The 22,844-nt window shown below is 43.2% G+C and overlaps 1 protein-coding gene across 1 annotated transcript in view; it reads left to right on the plus strand.

The window, feature by feature from the left end:
• Positions 1–10,622: 10,622 nt before the first annotated feature.
• Positions 10,623–22,844, plus strand: part of CAPZA2 (capping actin protein of muscle Z-line subunit alpha 2) — a 29,465-nt gene continuing 17,243 nt past the window's right edge. Inside the window, exon 1 of the mRNA XM_084514616.1 lies at positions 10,623–10,720. Within this exon, the coding sequence (XP_084370742.1) occupies positions 10,682–10,720 (39 nt within the window). The 5' untranslated portion in view covers positions 10,623–10,681. The remainder of the gene's footprint in view (positions 10,721–22,844) is intronic.

Below are 22,844 nucleotides of genomic sequence, written 5' to 3' on the forward strand. Positions count from 1 at the left end.
TTGCCATAGACAGAATCAATTTTTTTTTTGTTGGAAATCCTCTGGGGGAGTTTTCTTCCGTGTAATCTGTTGAATAAAGGGCTGTCAATACATAGCCTAGGAAGCCACTTACAGAGGAGTATAAAACAAATATGAAATACAAGGATGGTAATTCCCACATTGAGCTTTGTCATGCTTGCAATATTAATTTTGCTCTTTGCAGTAGACCTGTGTAGCATTAGACAACTCAATTCAGTATAAGATTGAGGCCTCAAAATAAGAGATTGTTTTCTGAGGTCAAACAAGATGAATGTTAACTTGAGACAATGTACAGGCATAAAACTTGCATTCCCATCTGCACACACATTCCCCATTTGTCTGTTACCTCCTCCCTTGATTTCTGGTGTCTCCTCTTACCCCAAACGGCCCACGGCCATCATCAACTTCAGAATGCAAGTCGGTGAAATCCTGGCTCTTTTGTGGTCATACAGAGACCTCCTAATTTCCAGAGCACCAGAAAATTGAGAACAATGTCTTTATTATAGCCATGTGTAAGAGTACTTTGGGTAAAGGAGAATGGTAAGATAACATCCTCAGAGTTGCTTTTACACACGAGGTTGTTTCATGGCATCCCTGTGTACAGATAAACAGATGACAGATGTCCCAAGTAAGCAGATCTTGTGCTCTAGGGCCCCAGGTGAGTTCTGTGGGGAAGCGTTTACATGACAACTATAGGCAATTTACACCACCCTCTGTCTTCCAAAAAACAGTGCAGAGAAAGAAAAATATGTTAATAGAATGATGTGATTTTGTCAATATACAACGTAGCAATAGGTTTTAAGGAGTCTTCTTTTTTTAAGTGACTGGGGTAACTGACAAGACACTGCAAAGAATCACTTATGTTAGCAGACAGGTTCTACTCTAACAGTATCAGAGTGCAAACCCTTCTCGTGGTAGATGCATCTCACTTATAAAATACATTTTTGTATCAAGTTCTTATATCAAATGTACTTTTTACTAGATGAGATGAAATCTATGTCTTTATTTGATGGTCTGCCTTTCCACAGTGTATGTAGTTTGAAAGAAAGTGAGCAGATGCCCAGTGCTAGGAGCTATATAAAACATGAGATTGAAATTTTTTTTTTTATTTTTTTTTTTTTTTTGTCTTTCAGAATTTGTTTTCCTGCAAGGCTGAATGTTACAGACTTTGACAAACCTCAGATCCCATTTATTGGGAAGTTCATACTGAAACAAAGAAAAGAAGGCTGATCTGAGCTGCTGTGATTTGTAACCAGACAGACCTTCTTTGTTGGGATCTCTGCGCCTTTTGTGGGATCCTCACTGCAACCTACTGCAATCCTGGTTCACATCAGACCTATCTTCACTATCAGAAGAAATGCCTGATTTTTAAATATAGTAGAAATGGGCCCTTTACATTTCACAAGTCCAGTCAGTTGGTAACATGCAATAGTGCGTGAAGTGTGGAAAGAGCCAGCTGGGCAGCAGACACTCACCTGAAGCTACTCTGAACTGGACTGCATGTTGGCTGCATTTTCTGCTAGCAGTTCATTCAGCCATTAGTCACCTGGAGAGATGAGGGCGTTACAGCCTTCCCCTGCTCATCCAGTGTCAGTGCAGGCCTCATCCTATTTGCACACACACTAACTATCTAAAGCAGCTTCTGGAAGACAGCAAACACTAAAACAACAAAAACGTGATTTTCAAAATATTAACACTGTTCTATCCTGAGTCAGAAATGTTCTTGTCCAACTAAGAAGTTACTAACCCTGAAACGAAAGGGTTATCTTTTCTAATAATGACTTTGTCTCTGCAACTGAGGGTGTCCTGTAGAGACACCTGTTGTCACCAGTGGTTGAATGATGTCTCTTATTGGAAGCATAATGGCATCTCAAAATGAGTGAATCAGAATCGCAAGCTACTTCTGAGATTACAAACTCTGTTATCAAAGCAAACGACTGAAGTCACGTTCCCACATCAACATTTGGACACTGTCCTGATTTCCAGAAGTTTTAGCATTCAGAACTTTTACTGAGGTCGGGAGCAAGTATAGGCAAGTACTAATTTCAGGAATCATTCAGGGGCCAAACTACTAAAAATACAATTACATTTCTTTACTTCAAAATCCTACCACCTCTTTATGCTGTTTCTTCTCATACGTGACATAAAATCAAAAATTAAGGCCCCATGCCATTGTGCAGCATGAAGTAACATTGCTTCTGAGCCATTTCTCTCTAGATAGGCACAGATATTTTCAGCCCTTCAGTCACATCTGCTTGTATGGTTTATCTTTACTGAGATTTTATCTTCACAAGAAATTCACTTCCATAGAGAGCAAAAGAAAAAGGAATTTGGACTCCTCCAGTGAATCTCAACTACATTATACAAATCAGCACATTTGCCATTTCCTGTAGAAAAATAAAATCGCCAAACAATGTCCCCTTATAAATAAATCCAGCTAGAAAACTACACTTTTCTTTTTCAGAAGGGAATAACTAAAAATATAAACAGGAACCAGGCTCAGTGAGAGGGAAGGAAAAGAATTTGTGTGCTTTCTCATGGAGCTCTTCAAAAACTCTTGGCTGCTCTAGTCCCATAAGAAGTTAACAGCTGGGGAGAGCAATGCTCCAGCTCTGTTGCTTTCCTCACCTTTATTTCCTTTGACCTAATACAATTGCTGCTTTCTCCTGGTCCTCTCTTCTCTGTTCAACCGTCCTGGTAGAGAGCAAAGGCAAACAAATGCTGTACACCAAAGAGGAGTTAGACCAATTCAGGTCTGAGAGGTCTCAGAGAGATCTTTATGCGCACAATCACCTAAAAGGCCCCCTTCAGCCATTATGGGATGCAGAAACCCTTATACTTTGATTCTCCCACCTCCTAACCCCCCATCTGTCCTTGCCCATTGCTAATGCTAATACAGATCTTCCTCTGTATTATCCATAGCTACTGATACAGCATTTATGATGTCCGCGTAGGAGTTACACTAGAGACAATACAGAAATCCAGCCCTCTTGGTACAAAGTCCTCCATGGAAAAGCAGGGGATTTACCTGCCTAAGTATGAGCTCGCTGGGGAGCACAAAGCAATGTTGAATTCAAGTGTCATCCTTTCTCCCTTCCATTAGCTTTGTAACTTCAGCTGTCCATTGTGTTTTTCCCTCAACCTGTGTCCCCCTTCCTTGGTCCATCACCTTCCTGCCCTTTGATCTTTTAATGCTGAAAGGGGATTTGGCTGTCATAACACAGGGATCTGATATTTAGACAGCTGGATCGCAACTAGCCACTTCATTACGGCCAATAATCTTATCCTAAAACAGACATCTTAACTAGGTCAGATGAAACTCACCCTTGGAGTGCTTATTTCTCCCCATTGATGTAATGGGAGTCCAGGGTCAACAGCTCAGACTCAGATGTTTACAAGCTAAGCACTGAAAATACTCTCCAAATAATCCCATTTTAAAAGCTCTCATATTCACAGACCTTCCATCTGGCCCCAGTTTTCCCTGGTTCATTCATACCCGTTCCAACCTCAGGAATTTCCCTGCTGCTTTCCCTTCACTCCCTTCTGCACCCCATCCTTGCTGAATTGAGTTCATTGTGCTCCAGCTGTGCTCTCTCTCCTTCAGCTCGCTCACGGAGCCACTTCCATTCTCACTGGAGTTTCTGCCCATCAGTTGCTGAGCAGGAAAACCTGCAAAATGTTTAATGGAATCATGCCCTACAGCATCACGGGGGATTCCTTACTACCATCTATTGCAACACAGGTCATTGGCTCTTTAATTCCTCACTGAACTGCAGAATACATCTTTTAGAAAAACATTCAATCACTGCTTTAAAATTGGTAGTGCCAGGGCTGCTGTCTGGGTTAAATTGTCCCAATAAACAACTGCTCTGACAACTAAAATCTATGTTTATTTGTAGTCTGAATCTGCCCTGGTTTAACTTCTGGTCACGTTTTGGTCTACTGTACCAAAATATCCTATTAACAACTTTCTGATTTCATAAAACCCACAAATATTTAAGCTTTTTTTTTTTTTTTTTTTTTTTTTTTTTTCCTGATAAACTAACCTGGTTGAATTGCTCACATTTTCTAGTTCCTGATTATTGTTTGAACCTTTTGCAGTTTGTCAATGTTCTTCTCAAAACCCTCTAGCTGTACATATAACTGTACACAGTGTACAATGTACATATCTTTGAAAAACAGGCTGTAAAATACACATGCTAACATTCTTCTTTCCAAAACTCTGTCAAAGCACGTGGCTATATCATTATTATGATATAATTTATTAAAAAACATTTAACACTGTAGCACAGACTAATGTTTAAGTTAGCAAGGTTTTCCACAGACACTGCAAACAATGCTAGGAAAAAATAAATAAATAAAAAAGCTGCCAATTTTGCTCATTTTTCCTGAAAATTTTCTTGCTGTAATTTTAACTGCTAAAATTGATTGGTCCTGACAGACCATCAAGCACCACTAACTTTAAGAATACTTTTAGTATGCCATTTTACTTCACTGTAGCTCCTTATATTGCATCGTAATTAAATAAATTAGCATTGAGAGAAGATATTCTGTAACAAAATATTTCTTATAAGCAGCCAATAATCTTCTGTGCTCAGCAGTGCTCCGTTTCTACTCTTCAGCAGGAAATGAGGATTCTTGTCATCAGAGAATTTTGGATGTGCTTTTTGCAAGTCTGACACCTTTATCAAACAACACACTCGAGCAGTCAAAGGGCAGGTGAAGAATAAAAGTGGGCAAGTAGAGACAAGATTTTAAAAGCTAACACTGTAGCTTTTAACATACTAAAATAGCAAAGATAACAAACATGTCAGGAGAAACCTACAGACACATACCCCATATGTGAAGATTACAGGCTTCGGAATCAGTAGAGCATGAAATATTTTGGCACCTCTGAAAATCTGTACATAATTTGGATTATGTAAGTATTGCTCCTTCCAAAAGATAGCTTGGGACTGTCTAGAACCAAAAGTAGATATTTTAGCATGCAGCACTTCATCCTTATCATCTTTTTGTTGCCTTCAGCTCTTTGCAGATGCTGCTGCCATTGTTGCCTGCTGAGCCTGCCTTCAAAGACCTGCAGCCTCCTTATCTCTGCTGAAGCAGAAGCAGCAGCTAACAAAGACATAATTATATATCCTTCCTTTGGTTACCTTCATTCTAAACTCTCAACATCTGCTCTTTTTCACCCTACCTTTGTGCGCTCCTATCCCTGAATATAAATTCTGTATCGCAGATACATAAGCCCACTCTGAATGAGTCTCTTTGCTTCTATCCGCCTCAGTTTATGGGAGAACTGTCTTGTTGCAACCAGTGAAGAAAACTACTGACCTCTAAGAGAAAGCTAAGAAACAACATGGGTATCTAATTTCTAAAACATGGACACATGGCAAAAGAAAGGCAAATGCAAGACTGTGAAATTGAATTGCATAAGGCAAGATATACAGCTGCCTATTCCCGGAGGGGCGGGGTGGAGAAAGAAGCCGAGAAAGCTCCCAAGAATAGAAGCAGAGTAGGAAGTCACAGAAGAAGCGTGGATGAGATCTGAGTGCAATGGTAATATCAGCCCCTAAAACTGACCAATAAAATCCACTCTAAAGATTAAGTCTGTCATCCAAATAATTATGACATGTATAGTCATTAACATAGAATATGATGCAAAATTAATTGAACTGTAGTATAAGTATTATGGCTGTGAAACAGAGTGTTTTGACAATCTTAAAAACATCATAGAAAGAGGGAAGACCATGAACTTCCTGAGCAAAGAAACCAAAGGACAGTAAATTCACTAGGGTATCAACAGAAATGGGACTGCCACAGAAGGTGAAGGGCTACTGAGCCATTCTCTGCAATGCCTGTTGTGGCCTAAAAGGCTGTGTTGTCTAAGAAGGAAGCTCAGCCTAAAGTTTGCTCTACAGTTGCTCTTGGTAACAGCTTTTTTCCTGTCATAGCTTTCTTCCCTTCACTCTTGTAAGGATTTAATATTTGCCTTTTCCAGACAACAACTATTTGCTTCCACTGTTAATGTTCTGTAGAGAGTGAATTGGGAGTTCTGCAAACACCAAACATGTCCCAAAATATGGACAGAATTTGGCAGGCAGCTCCCAGGGCCCTGATACCTGATACGTATTTGGCAACTTCAGGGATCAGAGTAAGCCTCCCACCACTCCAAAGGAATGTGAGGATTTATATCAAGAGGCATCAGGATGCAGGGAGCTGCTTCCCATGGAAGGGGGCAGGCAGCAGGGACAAAGCTCTCTTCCCTGGCCTGGTCCCGCTCCTGGCCCACTGCTGGGAGCACAAGGCCGAGTCCACCTTGACCAGAAAATATCCTCCAGATTAAACAAGTAGGCACTGAGCACACTTCTTCAGGATTGCTCTAGCACAGAACCTGTCAGTCTCAAGCCATTTTGACAGCCCAGAGACCACACACAGACTGCCGTGCTCTTCCTCGCTCTTCCTCCCTGTTCCAAGTAAAGGCTGAGGGCCCTACAGAGTCAGCACCAAATGAAATGGCAGAAGCAGTACAGCAAATTAGCAAGGTACTTGATTGGTAGCTCTGTCATGTCTGATTAGATTAAATAGAACTCAATAGCTGCTTTTAATTTTATATTATTTTATTTTAGATTAATTTGTCTTCCTCTCTTGCATTAGTAAAATACACTGCTCATCAGACAGAGCTGGTAGCCCACAGTGAGCTTATGTAGTGAACCAAACATTGACAAAAACATGGGTTAACTAGTTAGCACTAGGATGTTTTACTGGTCCATATGTAACTGTAATGCAAATTAATCCTTGATCAATGTGTAGAGACACTGGCACAGCAGAAAGCTAATGTTCATTAACTTCATAGCCTAAGAAGAGCTACTGGCAGAATTGGCTTTGCTGAAATTCAAACAGTAGGAAAAGATGTATGACTTCAGATAAGATGCAGATAAATTGCAAACTAATGCAGGTATCACTGCTTTATACCGCAGTCACTCACTGAGAAGATATTTCCTAAACCACTTCTTAATCTTGGCATCCTTAAGACTACCATCCTGACATTTGTTCTGCATCTTCAGAATTATTTTTAGTTCTCCTTTAAATTCCCTCTGAAATGTCCATATTCTTCCTGAAAAGACACACAACCATTCCAAAACACTGAGTCATAAGGCAAGAGCAGTACTTATTTCCACTTTATTCTGATTATTCATTTCCCATTAAGTCCTAAGGTCACAGTAAAACACCTGCTAGGCTTGTATGCAGGCTCCCGCTAATATCTATGATGACTACATGGTCCTCTGAATCATTCATCTCATTGTGGCAAATTTCAGCAATTTCAATAAAAACCTTGTGTAAACATGGTAAAACCAACAGCTAGATATAGCATCTAATGAGAAAATTGTTCATGTTTATCTGCCTAGATCTACTTTCTCTTTTTACATTTTAAATAAAGCAATTTCCTTGGTAATATCTGAGTAGTTGGCAAGTCCCAAGGTTTGTTAAAAATCAACACAGACCTTCTCAGCTAGTCACTCTTAAGACTCCTGGGTGGAAATTACGAATTCCAGTTGCATGAAGCTGAATGTCATGCAATGCTTTCCCCTGCTACAGACCATTAACTTTAGTTATTGACTCCAAATAACACACATAAGATTCTCCCAAACAAAAATACCTTGAGATATACCTTTCCTGCCCTACACTTCAGTGCTTTGCCTCTAGCAATGGCCTTCTCAAATATTAGGTTTGTTTGTCCTTTATTTTGTTCCTGACATAAATAAAATGCTGTCCATTACATGAATAAAATGCTGTCCATGGCTACAGGTATTTTTAAATCTCTCTTCCAATTTCTCAAATCAGTCAAGTTGTCCAACTTCTACATTCATTATATTGACTTTTTCATTTTCATTCTTGGTTTATATATTGATTTTCAGTGGCATTGTAATTTTCCATTTGACTTGCAACAACTTCTTGTCCAGTATCGCCTTCTTTAATTTCTATGCAACAGTCCTGTTAGGACATCTAGAATGATAGCCTTATCAAATTCTACACATATTGGGAATATTTTGCTATACCACATATGGCAGCATTAATCATTGTGTATGGCCACTCATGCAAGAACACCAGACGTGGATGAACCTTAGAGCATAACAAATCCTTCGGCTAGAAGCTGACTACATTCATACCACTAATTGTGATTGACTTATATTTATCTTGACATCTGTGAATTTTCCAGTCAATGATCAGCTTTTATTTGTCCATCATAGCTTGGGTGAAATACACTGTGGTTGACACTAAGAAACCACATTTTTAAGATTTTATCAAAGAGTTATCACTGGGTGTATAATTCTTCCACCGTAATTCCTTCACTTTGAAGTAATGATTGAAGCTTTAGTCTTCCCATACATTAGGAATAGACCCTTAAGAAGTTCACTTTATTCTCTTAACAAGATTGAGTGGTCCATGGTTTAATGAGTAACAACTTTATATTATAAATAATCATCTTATTCTTCCAAAACTCCAACTTTGTAACAGTTAATGCCCTCTCTGGTATAACATACTCACCCTTTTACCTTTCCAGTTCTGAGGAACAAGGCCTAACCATCAATTCCAACATCCTCGTCACAAGACTAACTGACTAACGTAGCAGTACTAATCATGTCATTTTTCTCAAGCTCCAAATTGTCTTACTTATTTTAGTTTTCTACCATAATAACACAGTAAACTGGAAGATGTACCCCTTACAAATAATGTAATGTTTGGATTTATCTCATAGTGCTTCAGGGTTGTCATTTTTCAGAATGTGGTGTGAGGACATTCACGTTATTACTTCAGATACCCTTGCTGTCAGGGCAGGAAATTGCCCTGACACATCACCCAGGAAACTGGCATCCCTATTAATAAGACGGAGCCTATAGACACCCAATTTTGTTCAGCCTTTATCCCAGTGTTCCACAAAACCCAAACACCATACTTGGCTAACACTATCACTTTTCTAATTTTAATTGAGGAAGAGGAAGGATATCTCAAAAAGATCATCTGATTCTCCTTGGCCTTTGGTTTCTTTTTTCAGCCTCTACAGCTTTTCTGGTTCTACAAACTGGAGTCTGCCATTTCTTCCCTGCTGCTAGAATGGATTGTGCATTGTCAAAGCATCTTCTCCTGATGTTTTTCCCAGTCTGACTTTGCTCCTGGAAGAAAACAAAGCCCCTTACTTGCTATCTGACCCTTGAATAATAGCTTGGCAGTCCCTGTTAGAAGGAAATCACTGAGGAGGACTCCATTCTGAACTGTGTCTGACAGGAGATGAGGAAGCATTCCCACTGGTACCAGTGCACATAGCCTTGTTCTTTCACCATTCTCCTGGGCATCTGTTCTCGTTCACTGTCAGATGAAGACAGAATTTCACTGGCTCAAACACTTGGTGCTTTGCTAATGTTATCTTTCCTCTGTTGCAGTTTTCCTCTCAACTTCTACCACGTCTTCTTCCAAGTAGTTCCTAAAAGCAGTTATCTAAAACACCCCTCTACGTGCCTGCAATTCTATGCAGCTGGAAGATACTCAGGTTTTCTTATTCTTAAGAAATTCCGATCTAATTATTTTCCTGTTCCCTTTGGTTGACTGCATACCTTTTCTACATAGCCTTCTGCAGTACCAAACCTTTCACACCATCCATTTTGTCCTCGCTGGTGGCATTAAACTGAACTTTCTGAGCTTTCTTCCATCAAATTCCATGGCTTTCCAAAAAAAATCTGCTGAAAATTCTGCCCCCACCCAAATTCGTAGCTCTGCCACCCCCAGCTGCAGCAGGCACATTGCCCAGGGGATCATGGAATCACGAAGGCTGGAAAAGACCTCCAAGGACATCTGGTCAAATCATCTCCCTACCGAAGCCCATCTGTTGTTACTTTTGGTCCATCCCAATTTGCAGCGCCTTTTTTTTCACAGAATCACTGAATGGCCGAGGTTGGAAGGGACCTGTGGAGATCAGGTAGTCCAAGCCCCCTGCTGAGCAGGATCACCTAGAGCATGTTGTGCAGGGTGGCACCCAGGTGGGTTTGGATTATCTCCAGAGGAGACTCCACAGCCTCTCTGGGCAACCTGTCCCAGTGCTCTGCCACCCTCACAGCGAAGAAGTGCCCCCTCATATTGAGCCAGAACCTCCTGGGCTTTTTTCCCAGTGAAAAGCAAACAGGCAGTTTGTGCCTGTTGCTTTTCACTGGGCACAGTTTATGCTTGTTGCTTCTCACTGGGCACAACTGAAAGGAGACAGTCTCACGCTGTTGACACCCTCCCCTCAGCCACCCGCACACACTGATGGTGACCCTCAGCCTCCTCCTCCCCAGGCTGCCCAGCCCCGGCTCCCTCAGCCCATCCTCCTACCACCCACAGGTGCTCCCCTCCCTCATCACCCCCAGATGACTCATTTTTAAATCACTCCTCCGCCCAAGACGAGACAAGACCCAGCCATTCGTACCCCACAACCCCACCACCCCCTCCCCATAACCAAACAGCGGCTCCCGACCCCCGGGGGATGAAGGAGACGGGGCGGAGAGGCGCCGGCCATGGACCCCCCCCTCCTCTCCGCCCCCCTCAGCGCCCCCGCCCCGCCGCCATGAGCCCGCCCCCGCCGCGCGCATGCGCAGGCCGCGCGGGGGCGCTGCGGGAGGCGGACGGGAAGATGGCGGACCTGGAGGAGCAGCTCTCGGATGAGGAGAAGGTAGCGGCGGGCGGCGCCCCCCGAGCCCTCAGCCCCCCCGGCCCGAGCTGCCCCGGCTCCGAGGGGCCGCCGGAGCTCGCAGGAGCCGCCGCTGGGTGTCCTCCCCGCGGCCCTTCCCCCTCTCCCTTCCCCCTTTGGCTGCCCGGGTAGCGGGAGGGGGCGAGGCGCCGCCGGCCCCTGCCCCGGCCCCAGGTCCCCTCCCGGGGCCCGGCCGCACGGAGCGGCCCCGCGGCTGCCCCCCGGCTCCGTGAGGCGTGGGAGGAGGAGGAGGAAGGGTGTGGGGAGGGCGAGGAGGAGGAGGAGGAAGGGTGCGGGGGGGAGGAAGGCTCCCTCGCTTCCTCCAGCCGCCGGCGGGCCCGGGGTCAAGGAGCAGCGGCTGCGAGCCGGCGGTGCTCGGCCGGGACTCGCAAAATGTGTGATTTTTGTGTGTTTTTTTTTTGGGGGGGGGAGGGGGGGTGAGGCTCGCAAGGAGCAGGGTGTCCTGGAGGCCTCGGTTGTCGGCGCTGCTCCTCGGCTTCCTCTCCTGGAGGCAGCTTCGTGGCAGCTGGGGTGTGGTGGCCTGCCTGCGCTGCCCCTCGCTGCGTGTGGCAGGCGGGTCTATTAATTTCTGCTCGAAAAAAGGCGTGTTCTCCTGGCAGCAGAAGCTCTGGGGTGACCGAAAGGTTGTGGACTCCAAAAAATGATGTTTCGAACTTCTCTGGACTTAAAAGGATGTCCAAAATGTCTTAAAAGGTTACAAAAAGGCAGGTTTTGGGGAATTAATGGGGCCGCGTTTCAGAACTGGAGAGCCACAGATAGACCAAAAGGTGCATGGCACGAGGATCCCTCCAGCTCTTTCCAGCCAGAGGCTTGAGGCCTCTACGTGGTTCTCATTCACATCCGTGGTGGTCCATGGCTCTTCGTATCCTTTATGGAACACACAAGTAACCCTAATTCTGTATGTTGCTGTTAGGGTATGTGCTTAAAAACACGCCAGCTACAAGTTATTTTGGTGTCACAGAATGGCTCAAGCAGGGCCACCCAGAGCGGGTTGCCCAGGACCATGTCCAGGTGGCTTTTGGAGATCCCCAAGGAGGAGACCCCACCCACGACCTCTCCAGGTTCCGGATGCCAGTGCTCAGTCACCTCACAGTTAATAATGATTAAAAAAAAAAAGTGTTTCCTGATGTTTGGAGGGAACCTCCAGTGTTCCAGTTTGTGCCCGTTGCCTCTTGTCCTGACAAAAAATGTAAATTATGGTGACACTTTCATTTTGCCTCTCCATGAGCTGAGAAGCACTGCCTGTGCTCAATACTGCGCCGGTGTGACTGATGGAGTTAATTTCTGAACTTCCTTCTCTCCATTAATTGCATTTTTTGTTTTCTCTCAGAATGCGTGCAGACCTTCTAGAGGCTCCTCTTGCCTTGGTATAAACGAACAGAATCAGTACTTTTCCATAGTAAATTTAAATTGATTCTTCTATCCACTTCAGTCTCACATAAAATTGATTGTCCTCCACGATTGGAATTTTCCAAGCCTGGCAAGAGGTTTTATTAGCTAATAAAACAAAGATGGCTAACGCTGCAAGCTCATGGAAGAGCAAGCAAATATCCCTGGAGATCTCATGCTACCTCAAGATTTTACTTCTCCACAGAAGAGCTACATGGTTTAGCTTTCTTGAATGTGAACCTCTCAAGTGGTTTATCGAGGTGCGATGTATTTATCCATGCTGAAACGAGCATTCTCTGTATTGGGCAGCTCCCACCCAGTGCTCGGAAAGACTGGGGTCCCCAGAATGGCACGGGCTTGTTTCAGGATTTTATTACATCATTTAAGTTGTTGGATAATGTTTTAACAACGTGCTTGAGAGCACGGATACGTTTCAGTTATGCTATCACTTTACAATAAAAATGTTTACTGCTTAAAAGCTGTAATCATTTTCTGCTGGTATTAAACTAGGATTGTGTGCTCTAAGTGGATTAAGTAGAAGACTTCCTCAGTTTAGACTAAAGCATTTTTTGGTTAAATTACTGTAATTTTAAGTGGACAGACTTGCTCTTGATTGAGTCACTAAATGAATATAAGGAAGGAAATTTGAAAGCCCAAATTCTTAATGCATATGGGGATCTTCAATTGAATTTCTTCAGTTTGGTTAATTTCTGGTTTCTCAATTGACGCTTGATATGAATAATAAAATATATATTTTTTTGAAGCTAACATTTATGAAATTAGTTAAATTTTCTCTCAAACGTTGAGCAGGGTTGAGCTACAGAGATCCTGATGGACAGCATTGGGAAAACACGCCCTTCTCAGCTGGGACTGTGATTACAAATACAGGAGGGCAGGTAGACAAACATCAGTGTTCCCAGGGAATCAATCACGTTGCTCCTCTCTGTACCTTTCTCCCGTGATAAGAAATGGAGAGCTTCAAAGGCTGGTAGAGATGCTGGTGGTGCAGTGGGGCTGTAGGTAACTTTGACAGGTACGTAGCTACAGTGCTGGTCAGAACTACTGAAATTCGAGGAGGGAAGAAGGTGAACAAATACGGACGTTTCTGTACCGGTCTCCTCATAGTGCTATAAAAGCAAAATATGAGAGAAGTGATCTGGTGATACCACGGGTTCAGGAACTCAGTTCCTGTCCTGCTGTGCGTGTAGTCAGGAATTCCAGTGCTGCGAGGGCAGAACGTAATTCCTGTTGCAGCAGCACCGACTTGCTGGTGTCACCTAGTAGCCAGTTCAACCTGGCTGTAACGTAACACAGGTTTATAACTTGCTGCACTTGGTGTAAGGGAGAATACAGAAAGGACGTGAATTGGGAGAGTGGAATAAATTAGCAATAGTGTGCATGGTTCAGGCAAAGGAGCTCTGAAAGCAGGGAAAGAGAAGAGACGCTTTCTGGAAATAATGTTATTTCAGCGTGTGAGGTTGTGCAACTGGTTTCGATCACAGCTCTGTTCCTTGGGTTCTCAATTTAGCTCAAGATTTTGAAACCTTGCGTATCTTCCAAAGTGATGGTACCGTGTGGGTGATTTTTAAAAAGCACTAAAAATAAATAAATCTGAGAGCTAGCTGTAGTTGAAGCAGTGTGTAAGGCTGTGCAGAGCCCAAGGTGTGAAGCTGGGCTCTTGCTGGTGAAGGTTACCGCACCTGGGATTTTCCAGTCCCAAAGAGAGGTGTGGTGAGACACAGGGTTGTATGGCCGTCCCGTTCGCTTAGGTTACTGAGTTAGGAAGCTTGCAGACAAATTGAAAAACAAAAGTTTGTTTGTGTTTCAGTCTATGAATAAAAATTAGATGTGAGAAGTGGAAATCCTGAACTCTTAAGTGAGGTAGCAATTGGAAATCATCGCTTCTCTTCCCTTCCTATCCGTAACGCATCCTCTCTTAATAAGTCTTGAATGCAAAACCTACTTATTTATTCAGCATATTTGAACTAGTTTGGCTAAAAGTTTAATAACCATTCTTTGCAGTTTAATTGTATTCCAATTTCTGTACAAATTGCTTTTCTGCCTGTGGCGATGTCAGACTAATAAGCATATATAGAAATGTTTCTTCATGACTGTATTAGTGTGCATGTAAAAGCTACAAGTTATCTCCGTGAATGTAAGCAGTGATTAATGGAAGATGTTGCTTTTCCTGTAAAAGATGCATTTATTAATGTAAATACTCATTAACAAATAGCAGCATATGAAAAATAAGACTGAAACTGTTAAAATCACAATGAAATCTAGCGCTCTTTAGTCAGTGCTTCTCGGTGACTCACCAGGACGTGTTTACTGTAGGTGTTTTATCTTTTTTTTTCCTTTTGCAGTGTGAATCCTGTTCACTACAAAGCACAGGAGTTAAATAGCGGTGTTGATGTGGAGATAGAAAACGGGCCTCAGCAGTGAGGAAAAGAGGGTATCAGTAGGAAATTACAGCACGTCAGGGTTTTAGTGCAAAAATTGCTCTTGTTCCTTAAAGTGCTAAGCATATAAATGCGTATTGTCAAACGTGATACCAGAGGGGAGCCACACCTCTTTCAATGTGCATATGCCTCTGATTTCTGCTTGGTTAGGAAGGCCTATGGAGCAAGGTGGGGTTTTAACAGAAAGCCAGCTCACTGTGAACAGAACAAAACCTCTCCTCTGACACGGAAATAGGGTCCCGTTTGTGAAAAATGAGCCGGCTCGGCTGCCTCACGCTTCCTGGTGCGTTAGGTAACTTTGCAGTTTCTTAAACCGGCTGTCAAAAACCTACCGAGCTAACTACACCAGCAGAGCTCTGCAGTGCAGTTCTGTTGCACTGATTAAGCAAAACTTTCTTTGCTCAGTGCTTTGAGGGGAGAAGTCTGTGCCTGTCAAATGCATCGTTGTGCGTGTGGCTTCACAAGTTAATACGTTGGCAGCAGAGCTCACTTTGCAAAAACAAACCCAGCAGTGAGGGGAGGTTCTGCTTCAGGTGTTTCCTTCATGCAAAAATGTACCTTTTTTTCCAAAACCAGCTCAGAAGCATCACTGGTACTTGTAAAGAACTAATAATTCTTTTATTTTTAAGCATATTAAATCAATATGAGCTCTGAATCATTCATTTCAAAAGGATATTAATAGATGATTAGGAGCAGAATGTTTTGGAGTAGATGTAGGACTTTAAAAGTCTTTCTTGGGTATAGTCATGCAGTAATTTATAAGTTTGGGACAATTCTTTAATAGGAATGAAGAAGTTGGGGGTGCTTCACAGACTGCCATGTAACTCTGAACATGGCAGGTCTCCCAAGATCAAGATTTCTCTGTACATAGCTAAGATACCATAACGTGTTGGCGTGAGTTTGGAAAGAATTTGTGAAAATGCATCGGTACATTTAGCGTTGAAGGATGGAACTGAAACTTTAATCACTTTGTGTGGGGGGGAAACTACAAAAATGTTCAACATGGTCTGAAAAATTGACTATATAGTGTATGTGTAACTGCAAACAATTTATTTGTAGAGTCATACGGGCTGGGAGAAACTTCTGGGGGTAGCCCAAGTGCTGCATCATCGAAGCAGGGCTAATTTGGACCAGGTTGCTCAGGGACTTGAGTTTGGGGCACCTCTGAGGAAGGAACTGCACAGTCTGGGTACCTCTTCCAGTGTTTGAACTCGTGGTTTGAAACTTCCTAGTATTTATTAGGAATTTGTCTTGCTGCAGCTTGTGCCCAATGCATCTTGTTCTTTCACTGCGCATCTCCACAGAGAGTCATGATCCAAAGCAAAGCTGGCTGTATTTTGGACAAGTTTAAAAAAAAAAAAAGTCTGAATGTTGAAGATGCATACACATTAAACCTGTTACTCTAAATATGAGTGATTTCTAAAACTGCACTTCATATTTTCTTTTGTCGTGAGCAGTTTGGAGAAGTCAGATTCTCCCTGAGTAGTGTGGCTTTCACCATGCCAGGGCCTGTTTTGAATGCACGGCACCCAGTGCCCCCAGAAGCCCGGCCCTTGCTGCCTGTGTGCTCACAGAACCCTTGCAGAAATTTGCTACCCAGGAAACCTCATGGCTTAAGTAGGTAGATAAGATCAACAAAAAAATTGAATAAAAGTTGAAGAAGAGTAATAGATCAAATTATTGGCCATCTAGCAATATTTGAAATGGGAGAGAACAATTTGGCATACAGCAGGTAAGGTTCTTTGCCCAACGGTAATCGTCAACCTACAGTTCTGCCGTGAAATGCCACCTTTGGTTGACTTTGATTTTGGCAACCAAAGAGGAATAGGGTAATTCTAACCACATTATATACCAAACCAATGCATTTTTCTTGGAGAGTACTGTATAAAACTGAGTTGCAGTCACCCGAAGTGGGGTATGGAGAACTTTGAATTGCTTAAGAAGAAATGAAAGCAGATTTTTTTCAGCATGTGGAAATCACTGTTTTTATTCTTGAGTGACCAGCTTCTGAAGTACAAGGCATTTCAAATAGTTTCTTCTTATTTTGACAGAAAGCATTAAAACTTTCGAACTGGTAGGTAACTTTGAGAGAGGATTTTCAGACACCTGGAATTGGTGGAGGATGTGGGTGTGGTTCATGAGTTTAATAGAGGCAATTCTCGTGGAGAAAGCTCTGATCTTGTTCCTTCCTCTCTCTGCTGCTCTTGAATCTAGGCTTGGTGTCCTTTGAATACTTAATGGTAAATAATGAACTTGGAGTAGTAGGATACAAAAATATAGGTTTTGTGGTGGGAGAACGGTTTGGGAGTGTGAACAAAGCGCTTGTGAGGTTACGGTGGATGCTGCTCTGCGGCAACTGCTGGGGAAGGGCTGGGTGCTGCTTGGTGCCGTGCCTGGGGATGGCACTACCGAGTTTGTGCTTTGGGAGTACCTGGTTAGCTGTACCTTGTACCTTTAACCCCTCAAACAAAAGGGAACGCCTTTGCCTTATACTAAATATAGAATTGTGCTACTTATTCAGTTCCCTGTGAATGCATCTTGCAAGGAAACCTTGAGATTTTTATGCTTATTATTTGATGTCTCTCTCATCCGTAAGAAAAGCATCCAACTGCTGAGCTTCCAGTGGATTTATGGGTAAGACCAAGTCATAAATTTATTTCAGACTGCATTGGACCACTGTCAAGTCATATGGGATTTCTTTTTAACAAAAGAAGCGCTAGCTTCCCAGAGCCATATTTCATTTATTAGATTGGTTAGATATGTTGGGGGTTGACACTATATTGAAGTATGAAGTACAAATGAATAACTTCTGAATACAGTCAGAAATAAGTTGCTGTAAAATATCGGTGTAGTCTCCTGAGATGCAACTGTATTGCACACACCTCCTTCTTGTTTGCTTGTTCTCAGAAAATGTTGGGGAAGCTATTGAAAGCCCAGTAAATACACAAAAAGCTGGATTTTGTGTAAATTTTTAACCTGGGATGTTCTTAATCTTTTCTACTGCTTTGGTATTTCCCTGGTTGCTCATAGTATGAGTTTCCATGTGCATATCTGGAAAAAGGGCTACATTGAAGGTAAATTGGAGTAAAACCACTGCAGGAAGAATGCTGTGTACTATAAATTTGGGGCATAGTGCCCTCAGTAGTTTTGGAATCACTTTTGTATGTACGTGGTTTTATTACTTGTTTTCTAACCAACTACTGATGAGCCACAGGCTTTCAGAGAAATACAGATGTAGGCAAAAACCAATATAATATCTTCAGCTCTCTGTAGTATAATTATTGGTAACTTTTTCCTTTTCGTAGCCTCTAGTAATTAACTGTGATAGCTGAAGTCTCAGGTTGACCTTGTTCATTTAATGTTTACAAACAAAATAAGTTTGTAGTTTACAAACTTGAAAACTAAGTTTCTACTTAGTTTACAAACTAAGTTGACCAGTTCTGTTCTTTCATGTTTCTGAATTAATAGTGCATGGCATCACTGGGTGGCCAGTTAGATACAGGCAGGGGTAATAGAAGTATGCAAAATGATGTGAGATTTATCTTCAGTAACTTATTTCTGGTTTGTCCTGTGTATTTTTTTTAAAGGAAGAGTTTATTCTAATCCAGTATAATGTTTTCATCCTCAGGAGTTGATTTGGATCATTGCCAGACTCCGTTCCTTTTCTCTTTATCATCACAGTTTATGGAATTTGTAGCTTGCTAAATGGATTGGGGGCAATGCATGTTCACAGCTCCAGTGCAGCTTCAGGCATTGACATGAAGGAAACGTCTGTGCAGTCAAAGCCATGGGCATGGAATGTGCCCCTCCTTTCCTGTGCCACAGGACCACATTTTTGCAGTGGTTTCTTCCTCAGCTATCCCAGAAGCAGAAGTGAGCTGACTGCCACAGTGCATTTTTTGGTTGAGCTTGGAGCAAAGCAGTTGCAATGCTAATTCTTGTATTCATTCCTTCTCTGCCAGACTGACCATCCTTGCTCTGTGGGTTTTTGAGATGCTACACATATCAGAATGCCCCTGTGCTATTTGAAATCACATCTATGAGGGCGGGTGAGGATCTATGAGATGCTGAGGAGGTTTGCTGCTGACACGGGGCAATCCCTTTCTCACTCATATGTTCTTAAAGCTTTTCTGGGCCTCTGAGGGCTTGCTCACCTCACTGCTCTGCTAGCAGCAAGAAGCAATAATTATCTAAAGTTCTCAGGGTAAATGAATTAATTGCTGTGTTTTTGCTCAAGGTAAATAGCCGAGCACTGGTTATACGAAGGAGTTTGTAGAAAGGGATGGGGCTTTGAACAGCTTATGCCTTTCATGGAACACCCCCAGTTCAGTTTTATATTAGATGTGTCATAATTCCTGGTGGAACAGCCTGGAAAGTACCTAGCCCAGGAACTTAATGAACTGGGACCGGTAAGTACCAAGTACCTACCTCTCCAGAGGAAGCCAGTTTCTGTTTTTTTTTTTTTTTTTTTTTTAAACACTGATGGATTGGCAAACTCAGAACTCTTTTTGTGTTCATAATACTGGCAGATCATTGAAGCACAGAATATCCTCAGTTGGAAGGGACCCACAAGCATCATCGAGCCCAACTCCGGGCTCCACACAGGAGCACCCAAAAATCAGACCATGTATCTGAGAGCGTTGTCCAAATGCTTCTCGAACTCCAGCAGGCTCAGTGCCATGCCCACTGCCCTGGACAGCCTGTCCCAGTGCCCGACCACCCTCTGGGTGCAGAACCTTTCCCTAACCCCCAGCCTGACCCTCCCCTGTCCCAGCTCCATGCTGTTCCCTCGGGTCCTGTTGCTGTCCCCAGAGAGCAGAGCTCAGCGCCTGCCCCTCCGCTCCCCTCGTGAGGGAGCTGCAGGCCGCCATGAGGCCTCCCCTCAGCCTGCTCTACTCTGGGCTGAGCAAACCCAGGGACCTCAGCTCCTCTGGTCTTTCCCTCTAGTCCCCTTCACCACCTTCCCAGCCCTCCTGTGTGGGCACACTAATAGTTTCATGTCTTTGTTGTTGGCTCAGCCATGGCCATCAGCATGGCATCTTGTGAGGCAGCTGATGGAACCTTAAACTATGTTTCCTGATACACTACATTTGTCAGTACAGAATGAATTTTGACTGGTAGAAGATGCCAGAGCAGTTCTGGCATTCATTAGGAAGCAGAGCTGCATAATGAAAACAACTGGCACAGCTGGATCAGAGCAGTAGTTGGAATTGAACTCGGGCCACACTAGGGAGGGCTCTTGCCCGGTGTCACCCCCAGGGCTACCAGCAGGATCTCTGAAGGACTTGGTGCTACTGGCAGTATGAATTAGTGTGAATTTTCAGAGAATTGAAACTTTTTCAAATGGTTTGGATAATCTGAACTGTGTTAATATTTCTGAAGTTGTGGTCCAGCTGGGAGAAGCCCCTCTAGCTGCCTGTACATAGAGGTCAGTGGGTCAGGACTAAGCTTGGCTGGCTGCAGAAAGGCCTCCTGAACCAGCAACGAGAGCAGTGGCAGAAGGAATCACACCAAACGTCAGACTCTTTAATTCTAGAGCAGGGCCACAGAGCTCCCTTCTACTAAACGTGATCTCATCTACTTTTTTGCCAAACATAGCTTGACCTGTGAGTATGAGGTTTGTTTTGGCTTACAGGGAAGTGAGGCTTCTCTCAGGAGTGCAGAATATAAAACGCATTGTGCATGATGCCTCAGTCCTACCACGCTTCCAATAGTTGCTGGTGAAGGTGACTGCTGGAGGAAGCTCTGTCTTTTCCTGTGATGAGCAACAAAGCTGCTGTGGCTGTGTAGAGTGGAAGTGGATTGGAAGGCCTTCTCTTCCCACACCATTTTTTGTCTGTTTTTTAAGATCTGTGTGCAATTCGTAGGTTAAAAGAGCTTTCAGTGTGTACATCACTGTTCTGTTTTTATTGCTCTGGAGCAGTAAACTTTGACCTAGGGTGAGCGTGGAGGAAGGGTGGGTCTCCCTGCTGCAGTGAGCTCACGGCTGAACATGAAATAAGTGAAGGGTAGGAAAGAGCAGGGGCAAAGCCTGTGGTTTCACAGCGTCTTGCTTACCAGCTCCTTCTTCCTCCTGCAGCCCGGTAACTGCGGGAGCTGTCAGGGTGCCTGCAAGCACAGCTGTAATTCAGTTAACTTAAAAAGGGGAAAAGAGGAGAAAAAGAGAAAGGGGGGGGAAAGGAAGAGCTAACTTATATTTTAACACCTCTCTTATTGTTAGGTGCACCCTGGCCGATGCCTGAAGCGGAGCTGACACCGTAGCGTGGCACTGAGGGCCCCGTGGGCCGAGCACATATTCATGGCCATATATAGGCACGTTCAGCACAGAAGGTCGGGCTTTTCAGCCAGTGTCAGCTTCCGATGTGCCAGAAACAGGAAGAGCGGTTTGGGGGCATTTGAAGTTGCTGTGCAGGACTTCTGTAAAATAAAAGAAACTTCAGCGCGCCTCGGTCTGGGAAGAGGTGGAGGAGGAGGATTTGTCCGTGTATCTGGTTGATGGCATGCCTTGAGAGAGATTATGTCGTGAAATAAAGGCGAAAGGATGAAAACAGGACAGCATTCTGTAAATTGCTGCCTCTGTGCTCGTGCAAACTGAAAAACTGCACGTACCGTGGGAGCTGAGTGCAGGCATTCATTGATAGAGCAATTGCTGTAATCTCTGCAGGAGAAAGTTTGCCTGATACCCATGCTCAGTGCATACAACAAACCTGTCTTTTTCTCCTTCACTTAACTCCTTGATGTGAAATTTCACCTGCAGCAGGGAATGCTGCCCTTCTCAGTGCTCCAAGAAGTGATGGTTCTGGTTATTTCTTGTGGGTTTCAGAGGATCTTCCTTGTACCACGTGTATGACTTGTCCAAATTCATCCTCAAAACTGCAGGAAGCCACAGAAGCTTTCAGGAAAATGTGTATAGATTGGTTTTGTGCCTTCAATTCATTAAATATAGTAAATATGCAATGCCATGCAAAGGCGTGTGTTAAAAAGCTGTTTGCAAGACCTGTATGCAGTGACCCCTGATCGTTAGAAGTTCTGGGTTAGTTAACTCAGCAGTTTGCAGTTCCTTGAAAGCTGAAGACTTGTAACTGAAAACAGTGGCTGTAAATCTGATCTTGGAAACTACAGCGTTGTCTTAAAGTGTTAGATGAAGTTTGGGAAGAAACTAGAGTAATAAATTGAGAAACTTAAGGGATTTTCTCACTTCAGGCTTTTTGGGTTTTTAAAGGGATACTCAGTTGTAACATTTTTTTGGTACTTGGATACATATGAAGTGTTTGCACTGTGTGTGAATGTGCATTTCTCTCAAATGAGAAGGTTTTGGCATTTAGACTCTTACGATGCAGTGTTGCTTCTGTTTTGGCTTGATTGAATCAGTTCTGAGCAGTTTCCAAAAGCCTCAGTGTGCTGAATAACCAGCATCAGATCTGACTGCAATGCATCTCCCACAAGTGTCTTCTCTAAACAGTTCTCAGAAAAAATAACTTGATATGAACTATGTTGCAGTTTGCTTTTTCAGCTCATCTCTGTATGTTACAAGCAAGGTGGTTTTTGCTGTATCTGCATATTTATTTTTTTTTAATTTTGGCCTCAAACCACATCATTTTACATGTCCTGCCCCTGTGTTTTTACTTGCGCTTCCTGAAGTGATAGCCGGGCCACTAGCTTTTAGTTGCCAAAGGGGGGGGGCGGGAGAATCTTCAGCTCGTAAGGCTCATGAAAGCACATTCATTTCTGCTTTCGTATTTGTCTGGTTTTGGAGCAAGAGGATCCATCCTCCTTCAGAGCACACACTTCTGGCAGCTCAATGGCAATAGAGAGGCTGTAGCTGGTTGTCAGTTCTCGTGCATTAAGTTGGATTTAATACTGGATTTATTTCTTTGATATGGGCTTCTTGCATGTATGATCTGGGGAAACAAAGCTTTTTCAGCTACTGATCTCAACGGATAAGTTAATTTGACGTACCTGCTGAAAAAAGTGGATTAGTTTATATGGACTTACAGGAAGGCAGGCTAGCAAAACGCAGCATCTAGCTGACACGTGCAGCTTCTGAAGACATCTTGGTTTCCTCACTTCTGCCAGCATGAGTCTGCTTCACACTTCATGATGAGATGTTTATTGCAGATTTGCGTGCTTGTGGTTATCTGTCCCTTAAAAAGTGATACGTGTGATGGTTTATTGCACTGAGAAGATCTTGTTGGGGAATGTAATTTGCTAGTAAAATCTTCATTAAAAGCAGTATT

This window comes from Aythya ferina (assembly GCF_964211825.1).
Source record: "Aythya ferina genome assembly, chromosome: 1".
Classification (NCBI taxonomy): Eukaryota; Metazoa; Chordata; class Aves; order Anseriformes; family Anatidae; genus Aythya; species Aythya ferina.